The sequence below is a fragment of the Micropterus dolomieu genome, linkage group LG18 (assembly GCF_021292245.1).
Source record: "Micropterus dolomieu isolate WLL.071019.BEF.003 ecotype Adirondacks linkage group LG18, ASM2129224v1, whole genome shotgun sequence".
Lineage (NCBI taxonomy): Eukaryota > Metazoa > Chordata > Actinopteri > Centrarchiformes > Centrarchidae > Micropterus > Micropterus dolomieu.
In genome coordinates, this window is record NC_060167.1 from 22935107 (window position 1) to 22948118 (window position 13012).

Below are 13012 nucleotides of genomic sequence, written 5' to 3' on the forward strand. Positions count from 1 at the left end.
GTCTTAGTCTGTATTAATTTGTATATAATATTTAGTATTTTTAATTATTAGATCTCTTTTGGACAGATGTATTTGTTGCTCAGTCAGTATGTCATGCTGTAATTATTTTGAAATATTTTGTCCACATGACCATCCTCTTAATCCATAACCCGCTGGCCGTGCCAACATTTTGTCACAATTTCCATCTGTTTTTCATGCTTTCTTACTTCCTTTCATGCTCGCATGCATTTACGTAGGATTTTACTGTTGTAATTATTTGAGATCAGACTGCAAAATACTTTTTTCATCATGGATTAATCTGCTGATAATTTCCTTCATTCATTGTAAAAATTCAGAAAATTACAAGAAAATGTTGTCACAATTATCCAGAACCCAAAATGGCACCTTCACAATACTTGTTTTGTCAGTCCAAGCCTCAAAATGATTAAAAATACATTAAAATAATTAAAAGGGAATGCTGAAAACATGAAATGTTATTATATGAAAAATGACTTAAATGATTATCAAAATAGGCTAGTTAATTAATAGGCTATCAATTAAATTTATGTCAGTCAACTAATGTACTAGTTGTATAGCTTGCATGTCGGGCAGTTTAATTTATTAACAAAACATCATATTCTTTAAACTCCTCATATGTTTTATGTGTAAAAATGTTACTTTGTAAAGTAACTAACAGTAACTGAAGCTGTCATATAGATGTAGTTGTAAAAAGTACAATATCTCCCTCTGAGAATACAGCAGAAGTAGAAAGTGGCATGAAAAGAAAATACTCAAGTAAAGTACAGGTACCTCTAATTTGTACTTAAGTACAGTACTTGAGTAAATATACTTCGTTACTGTCCACCTCTGCTTACTATTGCTTTTATGCACCTGTGCAAAAATGCGAGCGACGCGGTTGTGAAATGGAGACGTGTGATTGGCTGTTGCTGGACAAGCGGCGGTGACATCATCGATGATGCGCTGAAGCCCGCAGCCAGCCAGCCAGCCGGTGTCCTCCTCCTCCTCCTCCTCCTCCTCCTCCTCCTGCTCACAGCGTCGTGAAGAGATCCGAGACCCTCGCCCGTCTGTCATCCGACAACCACACACGGACATGGTAACCGAAGATGTGATCTATCGAAGTAGCCTCTTTTGATGGATTTGAAATCAATATCAGTGACTTGTTCCTCACTGGAAGGTTTTGCAGACATCTAACGCAGATGACGTTAAGCTAGCTCCCCTGGCCTGCTTTAACGTTAAGCATTTAGCCTTTATTTAACTGTAGGTTAGCGTTGGTGGAGGATTAACTTGACTCATTTGAAAATCACACTAATTCCAATCTGTTGTCTGTCTGCCGCTTATAACTGACTGTTCTTTCTCCTGTGCCTTTTAACCCTGCCTCAAACCAGTCCGACTTCACAGAGGACCAGATCATGGGTGAGTTAACATCTGATTAGCAAAAGGGATTGGTGTGAAGTGTTTATATTAATGCTGGTCACAATTCACACTGGACACACACATCTGGACGAGTGCCACAGAATGCTGTACTAACATGTAAAAAATAAAAAAAAATTAGTAAAGCATATTTGTGTTTTTGCATGCACGAATATACACTTTAAATGTGTGACATGTCAGCAGCATAATAAAGACAGGTTGTGTTTAACAGAGCAGTGTATGGATCAGGGTGTTGGCCCCAGACTTCACTTCTCTGGTGTACCTAGAGGCGTGACAGAGGACACTGAAACTATTCTTTTGTGGCTCTCACTGAGACCCTGCAGCTTGTTAGAACAGGTTGTGTGCAGGACACCAGCTACTGAGTGGTTCAGTTTAACATTTAATTATTTCAAGGCCTAGGCTAAAAACCAAAAGAGACAGGGCCTTTGTCAGGGCCCTACACTCTGGAACTGTCTGCCAGAGGAGATCAGGCTCACAGAGTTCGTTCCTGGTCTCATCTCACTTCTTAAAACTTATAAATAGCTTTCAGTGTGTGTAAGTTTATTTTTCCATTATTTGTAAATTGACTAGGCAATATTTTATTTATTAAATTTAAATCCATTTGTGATGCATAATTTATTCTTGCTTTAATTGTACATGGACTTGTTTTATGTTTTATGACTGTGTGTCTACGTTTTACATATACTGCTGGAAAGCACCTGTATTGAAAAGTGGTATACAAATAAAGTCATTATTATTATTAACATGACAGAAGTGGCTGTAGGCGAGTTTTGTAGATGGTGTGCGAAGAAAACACAGTATATTTCCGTGTTTCTGAGCTGATACCGAGTCATACTGTGGCCAGAAAACTGAAATACTTTTATTATCAAAAGCTGCTAATGTATCACGTAGGGAAGTGCCATCTATGATGTCAATTTCTGTGAGATAAATGCATCGTCAATGGGCTGCAGGACTTTTAATAAGTACTGTGTTGTGTGTTGATGTTTGATCATGCTCCGAGAACATAATAAAATGTGAGACAGGTCCAGTTTGGTATTGATACTGTAAATAAGACAATTGATTTGCACACCCATACATCCTGGGCAAGTGGATCCCAGGATCTGCTCCTATTTGAAGAATATTTTTTCCTTGTCATTGTGCTGTATATGAGCCTGTATATAACCTTCTCTCCCGATGAAATTACACCAATGCAAATGCACGAAAGCTAGTTTTGCATTATCATCAAGCAGTATCAGCTGATAAAGATACCAACCTAGACAGCAGTGCCAGGCTCTGCTCCTGCCATGCAGAGACTTGTTTTTAGCATGTAATTGTTTTTATGTGTTTTATTGTTTTTACACTTGTGAAAGCACTTTGTAAATGGTTTTTGAAAAGTGCTCTATAAATAAAGATTATTATTATTATTATTATTAATTGCATGTGTCTACTGTGAAAACAAGGTATGCAGTGGCATCAGCATATGGCCTTTTTCTCTGCTCTTGTGTCTCAAAAGTTTGTGAGTAAAGCTTATTAACCTAATGTATTTCACAGCTGAATCTGAGTTCGACCTCTCTCTTCTCAAACTCCAGAGTTCAAGGAGGCCTTCCTTTTATTTGACCGGACGGGTGAGGGGAAGATCACCTACAGCCAGTGTGGCGATGTCATGCGGGCCCTTGGACAGAATCCTGTCAATGCTGAGGTGCTGAAGGTCCTGGGAAACCCCAAGTTAGAAGGCAAGCCTCTGATTCACCAGTAACACCTAGCATAGAACAGTTCAACATACTACGTTATCATTGGTTGGGTGTCTACAATTATAAACCCTCTGCTGGTTTTTTTTGGCTTATTATATTAGAAGTTTGGGGTTCAGACATGAGCATACAGAGCATTTATTTTAGTAATGATGACCCATGCAAGCCCTGCAAGTCCTCCTCTGTTCTTAATGAACTGTGTAAGGTCCTGAGATCGGGAACTAATGTTGACTGTAAGTGGTATTTATGGAGATTTGCTCCATAAAGCTCTGATATTGTGTAAACTGCATTTATACTTCCATGTTTTGCGTAATATGCTGGGAATTAATTTTGGTAAAGTTTCCTGGCGTCCATACAAATCTGCCTCATTGCATTACTGTTCCAGGTGTTTGAAATAAAGAAATTTCACATTTGTTATTAATTCACCTGCAGATATGAACAACAAGATGCTGGATTTTGAGCAGTTCCTGCCCATGCTTCAGGCCATCGCTAAGAACAAGGACCAGGGCTCCTTCGAGGACATCGTAGAGGGTCTGCGTGTCTTTGACAAGGAGGGAAACGGTACGGTGATGGGGGCAGAACTGCGTCATGTTCTCACTACACTAGGTAAGTCCTCAAACACCTGCAAAACACAAAGATTTGTCGTTCATCCTTATCTAGAAGTTGCAGCTGACCTGTCATGCATATCTGAAGTAGAGTTAAGTTATCTGTACTGAGAACAGTGTTAACAAGCGTGCTGTCTCCTCTGTCAGAGTACTCCTTTTCTTTATTGCGTCTTAAAATACATATTAAATGTTCTTTGTGTTCCAGGGGAAAAAATGACAGAGGAGGAGGTGGAGACTCTCTTAGCGGGACACGAAGACGCCAATGGCTGCATTAACTATGAAGGTAAAACTGCACAGTATGTGGAAAGATGTACTGAGAAGCCTAAAAGCTAAACAACAACAAAACCAGACTGTATCGAGTGCTGTACTGTCCAATGTATGTAATGCATGTAAACATGTGGCACTGCTGTAGTGGATCACTATTGCTGTAGCCTATTCCATCTGCATTTAGTGTCCTAATTAGCAGCAGCGGGCAGCCATTGTGCAGTACCCAGGGAGCAGTTAGGTTTAGGGCCACTCTCAGGGATACCTTCGGCAGTAGTCTGTGCTGTACTCAAATCAGCGACCCTCTGGTTCCCATGCTAAGGCCTCCACGGACTGAGCTAATGCCATTTGCTGTGCTCACAGCGAGGAGAGAGCTTGTATCCCAGCTGTCAGATGTTGAATGTTCACTTCGTGCCTGATTTTATCTGACTGTTGTTTTTCTCCTTCCCTCTTGTGACAGAACTCGTCCGGATGGTGATGAGCGGTTGAGGAATTCAGACACACACTTTAATTTTATTCCTAGATATTTTTGTATTGTTTGTCTCATCTTGCCCTTCCATCCATGCCATCCTACCTCCAACAAGTCTCTGTTCTCTTTCTTTTATTTTAAAAGTGCCTTTTCTGTCAAATGTGAAAGAAACCCTTTCATCTAATTTCCAAACATTGTTCAGCCTCGCAGGTACAATTGGCAGTAACATTCCCCATTTCCATCTCTGTCAATTAACTCCCGTCAGTCTTGTTGTCAGCGTATTTTCTTTTTCTGGATGGATATGATAATGTGATAATGTGATAATGTTTCATTTAACCATATTCAATAAAAATCCTGGTTTCCAAAGTGTCGTTCAGCCTGTGAGTCTTCTGCTTTAACCGAATGTCTCTTTTATAGGTTATAGATATTATCACATTACAAAACCATTATATAAAAAAAATATTAATATCAGAAAAATATTAGGAAAAACAATCCTTTATCAGTAAAATATCTGGGATATAATTGGAAAATATAACAATCATATAAATAAGTGAAAAAAATATTAGTATAAATAAATATATATAAATATTAGAATATCATCTGTGGAAAATGTCCTTAATGTCTGGAAAAACTAGTAAAACATCTAATAAATAAAAAAATCTCTAGTGTGCGTTATATCAAAGGAAAATTCTGGTAATAATAAAATAAAACAGCGGAAGTCACACATTCAACAAAAATTTTAATGATGAATTAAATGAAGAATTGGTAAAAGTTACGTCTACGCAAATGAAATGTAAAGTCATTCTTTAAAGCTTTTTTAGCTGAAAGCCTAAAAACATGCAAGTATGAGGACCCTGTTTTGTCAGCTGCCAGGGTCAGCTTATAAAAGATGCATTTTAAATGTTTAAATCTTGAGTACATGGTTCTTTGTGTTCCCAATCTGTGAAGCTGCTGACAAAAAACAAAACCACTCTGCACAATGACTCCTCTTCACATCTTTTATTTTTCCCCCAACATTTTGTAATTAAAACCTGAACCTCTTTTGTTTTGCATTTTTTTAATACAAACTGCCAGAGTAACTGTCAGCACTAATGTGATGATTTACTGAGGAAAAATTGATTTCTACTGTATAATAATAATCAATGCAACTGCTGCTACCTTCAGCATAGTGAAAAACATACAGAAACTGAACAGACACTTATTTCATATCACAAAATCCACACAATGTAGTAATAACACGGATAAAAGAAGTCCATTTATGCTCACAACTGTGGTGAGGTCTGCAATACTGGCTTGACGGACATTAACTGTAAAGTTTCACCATCTGACTGGATTATATTTCATGACACTGACGTGACGTGCAGTGTGCAGAACAAAGCATGTATTTTTTTAATTATTTTACAATTCTTCAAACTTTGTGACACACAGCAAATGGCACTGAAAAATAAAACTGAATGGTAATGTGGTTTACAGAGCTTAATGGCATGCGTTCACAGACACACTCACAGTCACATCTCAGGACGGGTCCGACAGACCTGCCCGAATCATACACAACAGTGGAGGGGGTAAATATAGGCTACAAAGGTAATAATACAATGTTGACATATCAAAGAAAGTAGATGGAAAAAACGGACAGTAAAAAATATAAAAATTGATAGGATAAAAAGTGAGGATACTGTTGCAGCTATTAAGGACACAATTCTCCGTTGTTCAGCTGTTTAAGGTGCGAGCTTCCTTGCTTTTGACAGCTTTAACATTTCTTCCATGTGTAACTTGAAATGCACCAGCAAAAAACAAGCCGCTAAAAGAAATCCTCTTAATTTCCCAAGCAACCGCAATAAAACTCACTGAATAAATGTGAGATAAACATGATTATAAAAAAACATTTTGGTTTAGCAATTAACCCAAAGTCAAAATATGAACAGAACACGTTTGTGATCGCTGGTAGAACGATTATTCCCAGGCCTTTCTTCAGTCGTTCCTTTTGAGTAAAACTACATTCCTCATAAAACTACAACCAAGATGCTTTGAGTTCATCCAAATTTGCAAAACATGAAGCTCCTCACTGACATGTTTTTCTCTTAAGTGCTGTTGAAAAGGAGGGACATTATTAAGATAAATTCAAAGAGAAGTCTTTTCAGGATGATGATCTCATGCTGTCAGTACTTTCAAATATTAGCATTACAGGGCGACAGAAGGTGTTTGTAACAGAAAATCCAGTTTACAGTACATTTTCTCAAACTGCATCCACACCAGCATATTGTAATTTCCAAATGGCTTCTGATTTGAACATTTTCACTCATTACAGACATTTTCTCTGGAGAGAGACATTAGTTTTAGACATGTGACTGCCAGGCCAGACCCTGTAGAGCGACCGTTTGTCCATGTAATATAGGTAAAAATAGAGAGGAAAATGTAACATCCCCAATCAAGTTTCCAAAACCTTCAGTATGAAAAAGTATTTAAGACAACAGAAGGATGATATAAGTGCTAAAGTTAAATTCCATGGATACTTCAAGTCTTTCAATGAGACCTAGGGAAACATGTTAAAAGTGCATTTTGTTTTCCTTACATATATTTTAATTAGTACCTACAGTACAAAGGGGGAGGGTTTATGAAGGATGAGACTTCACGAGCTGTAACAAACTGCTGCAGAACATAAATGCAACCATTTCCAAAACACTGAAAACACAAGATGAGTCTTTTCTCTTCTTCTCCTTGAGTGTCAGCATGGTGGTAAGACCTTTTCCGTATTCCAGATCTCCGGTGTTAAGCTTAAAATGACAAAGTGAGATGTTGCTGTCCAGTCGACCACACAGGAGGGATAGATTCAGTTTGAAAGTATGTTTTCTTCATAGGCAGATTCAGTTTGAAAGGGACTTCTTTTTCAACAGATAGTCAAAGTGGAGGTGGTTTGATTTAGACGTTATCATTTTTTTTTTCCCTTTCTCACATCAATTGTCCTGTTGAAAAGAAAAACAAAACAAAACAAAACAGCTGGAAATGTAAAACGGTTATAATGTAAATAATCCTTCAGTTTAGATTTCTTCATTTCAGGTGATACAGGCAGGATTCAAAGTGGTCAGAGTCAATCGGGTTCTCAGCCAATTTATTTTTCTCTCACTGTGGAGGCGGGACTGGAGCTGAGGGGTGGAGTGTTTCCCCGGGAAGCGGGGCAGTGGGCTCTGTGACGGGTGACACGAGGGAAGGGGAGAAAAATGTTAAGAACTTGGAAGCCGTCTGGTTTTAGAATATAACATTTTCTCCTTGTTTTGAGTCTCAGGTAGAATAACTGTTAACAAGACGAATAATTGAAATAAAGCTGGTGCATGGGTCAAGAATTTACTCTATGATCTTGCATTGGGACTCGTCAAACTTCAACTGCAGTAATGCATGGTGTGCAGGAAAGAAAGGCCTGTTCAATACACTCGCCAAATTATTTTTACTTTCACACCAACCCAATTCATATTTATTTGAATATTTGATAATGGCTATTCAGATCTGAGAGCCGAAAAACAGGAAATATATACTACTACAGAAGATTACGTCCCTAAATAATTCATGTATGACATGTAGTTATAAACTTTTGATTGAAATAGTGCTGACATTTGATGACTAATCGATTAGTTGACAGACTTAATCGATTAAGTCATTTAGAAATTAAATTTGCATGCAACATTCCCTCATTCCAGCATCTCAGTTTTAAGGATTTGCTGCTTTCCCCTGTTTTTACATCATTGTACCGGGAAAGTATTTGGGTTTTGGATTATTTGTTGGACAAAACAAGCATTTTGAAGACATCACCTTGGGATTTTTCACTATTTTCTGACACTTTCTGACACAATCCTGAAAACAATGAAACAATTAATTGATTAATGACAAACATAATTGACAGACTGATTGATAATAAAAATCACTGTTAGTTGCAGCCCTGGATTAAAACACATTTAGCAACATTCGTTGGGGTATTCGATTTGCATTCTGCACATATTTGATTTCACTTTTTCTTAGTTCCAAATTGTACATGAAGTTGCAATAATACTGTGTGCATTTCACAACAATCAACGAAAACTTGGACGTGTGACACATTCAAGTCTCATTTGATTAACTAGTGAGTTGTGCTGTTTTACATTGGCTGTTAAACATCCACAGAGCAGTCGGGAAGCCTGATAATAACATATATGCAGTAAGAAGCACGCCGCCTTATTTGCTGATATGGTTGAATCAGTCTGACATGTTAACAAGTACTGGTATGAATAAATAAATGTAATAATACAAGCTATAACTTAGGAGGTAATGGAAGCAAAAGTCTGTCTTAATCATAACATCACTAACTGTTAAAGCTGCTACATTGTTGTTTAACTTTAAACTCACCATGGAGTACAGGAGTAGTGCTGGAGCTGGAGCTGGAGTGGGCAGCTGGGGCCTGGCCAGGGGGGCAGGGGGGCGAGGTGTGAGCACCCTGAGGTGGTTGGGACTCAGGAGCTGGGGCAGAAGAGGCTGGAGGCACGGGGCTGGGGGCCGGCTGCGGCGCTGGTGTACTGGGAGCTTGCTGAGTTGCGGTCGGGCCCTGGGGTGGGGGGCCTGAGGTGGCCTGGTTGGAATGAGGGCCTCCTGCCTGACTGTGCTGCTGGTGCTGAATCTGCTGGAAGTGCTGTTGGCGGGCCCTCATCTCAGCGTATTTTAACTGCTCCATGTGGAAGGACTGACGGTCAGCCAGCAGCTGCTGACGCTGGTACTCCAACTTCACACACAGACACACAAAAAGTTTAAGGTTTCGTACTGTAATTAGGTTGACTACTCTCTTGTGATACTACGTATCCCAGAAGCCCACACTCACCGCCTCCCTCTCTCTGTCCATGATGGTTTCCAATTCTTCAAAGTGTCGCAGTTTTATCTCCAGCTTCTTCATTTGGGTCTCCACCAGCAGAGCCACAAGAGATTTGATCTTCCTCTCTTCCACTGCAGCCAGGTGCTGTGAAGAAAGTGAGGGAGAAACTTTAGATCAAAGAAAATGCAGAACAAGAAAAAAAAAGGTGATGAAGGATGCAGCACGTTGAGGCCCGGTGATAATTAACTGTACCTTGGCTTTGACAGCAGCAGCAGCGAGCGCAGACGCAGCGGCAGTGGCCAGGTTCCCCTCCCCTACGTCACGCTCCACCTTAGCTTTCCTTTCCCCTTCACTCTCTGCTTCTCTTTGTCCCTCCTCTGTGCCCTCTTTTCCATCCTTCTCTTTCTCCCCATCGCCTAAGAGGAAGAAAAAAGGTAAACATTTTTCCACCTTTGACAAGAATTCTGTATTTCCTGTATCCGGCTGAGGTGCATTTTCGTACCCATCTCCGACTCTGTTTTGTCCGCCTCCCTTTCTCCTTCTTGTTCTCTTCCTCTTTCTTCTTCCTTCTTCCCATTCTCTGCCTGCTTCTCCTCTTCCTCAGCCGCTCCATCTTTGCTCTCCTGTGTGGGGAATGTAACCACAGCACAATGAGCTTCGCTGCAGTTCCTCAGCAGAACTCACAAATAAGAAATCTTATATTACAGCCAACGTGCAACATACCTTGGCCTCTCTCTTCTCTTCGCCCGATTGGCCGTCACTCTTACTTTCATCGCTGGTTTCGTCTACAGAGAAGACAGGTCAGAACCTTTTATTTGCTTTTCCTGTGACATTTTTGTCTTTGCAAATGTATTTCCTCTCTTGCATTTTTGAATGCTGTATGTATGCTGTGCATGTCATCCTACCGGGTCTATCTCCCTCCTCCAGGCCGGTACCGGCGATGCCACTCCCCTCCAGGCCGTACAGCGGGTCCTGTCGGCCACTGACCCTCGCTGCCTCCTCCACCCGCCGCACATGAGCCTCAACAAGTGCTGCAGGAACCTCCTCCTTCATGCGAGAAAACTCCTCTGAGAGGGAGAGAGACAAGCATAATTTTGATTTGGGAATGACTAATGATTAATCAATAATGACCATGAGGATTTAAGTCTAATGTGGGGAGATCAGGGCGTCCATTTTTTGTTCAAAATAAGCTGCTTCTCACCCAGGGCAGACTTGGCTGCAGCTGAGGCCACACGCGGGTCGACGACAGAGGCGAGGAAGGCCACCGTGCTCATGACGGGGTTTCCTGCTTGGCTGAAAGGAATTGGCTGGTAGGCCAGCGGTCCCATGGACGAGGAGTTGTCCTCCAAGTAAGGGTCTTCGATGGGCAGCCGCAGGAAGTGCAGGATGCACTCATCCTGCGTACGGCTGCCCACGTGTTCTGAAACCTTGTTCCAGTCGTCCTTATACATCTCCAAGCCCTTAAGGGAAGTGAGGGGCTAATTTTAGCTCCACATTTCTACTGTTTCATTTTCATGTTTTTGAAAGGAACGATCAGCATCACCACACACTTGAGTTCAGGGAAAAATTTTTTTACCTCAAGTAGTAGAAGTGTTTCTTGTTCTGTCCAGTCCCTCATGGAGCTTGCTGCACTCTTGCTCTGTGCACAAACATCACCACCACTTAGTTAGAACATTCATTGTAAATCACAGCAAAAGAACCATTCTGTCATACATCCTCGTACCTTTACAGAGCCACTCTTCTTGCTGTACATGTCCGTTCGCAGCCCAAAGTTTTGCAGATCTGCTGGTTTATCTTTCACTTTATCTGGGAAAGATATCATCTGCTGGGTAGCAGGGGTCTACAGGTACACAATGACAGAGGACAAATTAATATGTGTGCACGTTACTATTTGTGTGTGTGTTTGTTTGTAGGTGGACATATGCTAACCTGGGAAGTCTTGGGCTGCAGGGGTACCAGACTGGACGGAGTGTCTGCCAGGACATGGAAGTGGGAGGTGGGTGGGGGACCCATGGGTGTGGGCCGGCTCTCGGAGTCCACCTGGTAGTTGATCAGACCCCACTGCTCCAGGAAGGCGTGGACTCTGCAGCAGAAGGAGCTAAGAGTAAATACCTCTCCAACAGCAGTTTGACTAAAACAAGCAACTGTGTAGATACAGACAGTTAAAACTCTGCATTGACTAGAAATGTGCACATTCCGCCTCCACCTACCTCATGATTGCGCACACGTCTCCTGCCAGATTCCTGCGGCAGGCGGTGGAGGTCAGGTACTCCTGAGGGTTCAGTCGGTAGGTGTCAATCATGAAGTTCCTGTACGCCAGGTAACTGAAAGAAGGAGGTGCATAGAAAACTGAGATATTTCAACTAAGACTTACTGTTTTTTAAATGCGTGTTAGACAAATATTTCTGTAAGTACCTGTAATAATACAATATTGTGTTGTGTACCGAGTAATACCTACATCTCAGGTGTTTTGGATTTGTTCTTTCCATTGAAGAACTCTGGCAGGGCTCTGCGCTCAATGGCATGAACACTGAGGAAAAATAAATATGAGGACTCACAGCTGAAACACATGTGAATGACTCATTTTAGACTTTTATTTTCTTGCGTCATATGCTCTTCAGTGCCAAGACAGTATTGGTTTTCATTACAGCCCAAACTGACATCAGCTAATTTCTTACTTTTCATGTGTCGGGATTTTACAAATACGTCACTGATGTCTCTGAAATCAGATTACTGCCGAAAGTGGAGAAATAACAACAACAAAAAAACTACAATATCATTTTTTTTTGTCTTACCTGTTGTAGTCAAACCAGGCGGCGTAGCTCGGTATAATAATGTGATGGGTTTGCTCAGTCACATTGTCCTCGTGAAGGTCCGAGCCTTTCACCGGTTCACCCTTCACACTCGGAGATCCTTCCTCCTCCTCCTGTTTCAACGCAAATACACACTCAAGACAATACACGGAGTTTACTGTCTTCACTGTAATGTTTCCTTGCACTTTTACAAACTACCTTACCTTGCCTGTTGTTTCCATGGACTCGTCCTCCTGCTCATCTGTTCAAATCACAAAAGGACGGTAAGTGAATATAAAACAGAAGGGCAGAGAGGCAGATCGGTGATATGGTCTGTTTTGGGTGAGAGAATGACTTATTGACAGTTTGGATTTTGTACTTTTCCTCCGTGACAGGAGACACAACAGTCAGGTGAAAAACAACATGCTCTTACATGGGGAAAAAAGTAGTTACAGGTGGCCATGTTGGAAGAGACATAAACGTTTTCTGCTTACCCATATCTGTTCCTCCCTTTACTGGAGTTGAATCAGAGTCCTTCTTGGCGTTATCTGCAAAAAGAAAGAATAATGTCAGCCAGTTGCAGACCACAACTACTTTAAAGTCTTAAAAGATGACAACTGAGGTTAATTATAATGGTAATCCATGTTGGAGTCGTTTGAATGGTTGTTTGTACTGTATATATATTTTGAACATGTGTGTACTTGTCTTAGCTGGGTTTCCCTCTTCAGATGCTGGAACAGGTGACGCTTCATCCATGTCCTTACTAAGATCCTCCTGTTCCTCCTCCCTCTGGCCCCGTTTAGATTTGGTGTATGGGGTCGTTGGCCTGTCCATACACACATACACACACACACACACACACACACACACACACACACACACACACACACACA

The 13012-nt window shown here is 40.9% G+C and overlaps 2 protein-coding genes across 3 annotated transcripts in view; one reads left to right on the forward strand and one right to left on the reverse strand.

Annotated features, from left to right (window-relative positions):
• The first annotated feature begins 965 nt into the window (after positions 1-965).
• Positions 966-4867, forward strand: myl6 (myosin, light chain 6, alkali, smooth muscle and non-muscle). Of its 2 annotated transcripts, none has more exons than XM_046029225.1 (6): positions 966-1093; positions 1386-1413; positions 3000-3143; positions 3591-3764; positions 3969-4046; positions 4488-4867. In XM_046029225.1, the coding sequence occupies exons 1-6, from the start codon at positions 1091-1093 to the stop codon at positions 4514-4516; spliced, it is 456 nt and encodes a 151-aa protein (XP_045885181.1). In that variant the 5' UTR covers positions 966-1090; the 3' UTR covers positions 4517-4867. The 2 variants fall into 2 exon arrangements, with proteins under 2 accessions (XP_045885181.1, XP_045885182.1); XM_046029226.1 differs by lacking the exon at positions 966-1093 and adding an exon at positions 1100-1257.
• Positions 4868-7588: 2721 nt separating this feature from the next.
• The window catches only part of smarcc2 (SWI/SNF related, matrix associated, actin dependent regulator of chromatin, subfamily c, member 2), a 13719-nt gene continuing 8295 nt past the window's right edge, over positions 7589-13012 (reverse strand). The window contains exons 17-29 of the mRNA XM_046029228.1: positions 12831-12882; positions 12232-12240; positions 11051-11167; positions 10904-10966; positions 10529-10787; positions 10233-10394; positions 10051-10112; positions 9830-9950; positions 9580-9743; positions 9337-9471; positions 8871-9240; positions 8301-8342; positions 7589-7681 (exon numbers count right to left, since the gene is read on the reverse strand). Coding sequence (XP_045885184.1) covers positions 7617-7681; positions 8301-8342; positions 8871-9240; positions 9337-9471; positions 9580-9743; positions 9830-9950; positions 10051-10112; positions 10233-10394; positions 10529-10787; positions 10904-10966; positions 11051-11167; positions 12232-12240; positions 12831-12882 — 1621 coding nt within the window. The 3' untranslated portion in view covers positions 7589-7616. The remainder of the gene's footprint in view (positions 7682-8300; positions 8343-8870; positions 9241-9336; positions 9472-9579; positions 9744-9829; positions 9951-10050; positions 10113-10232; positions 10395-10528; positions 10788-10903; positions 10967-11050; positions 11168-12231; positions 12241-12830; positions 12883-13012) is intronic.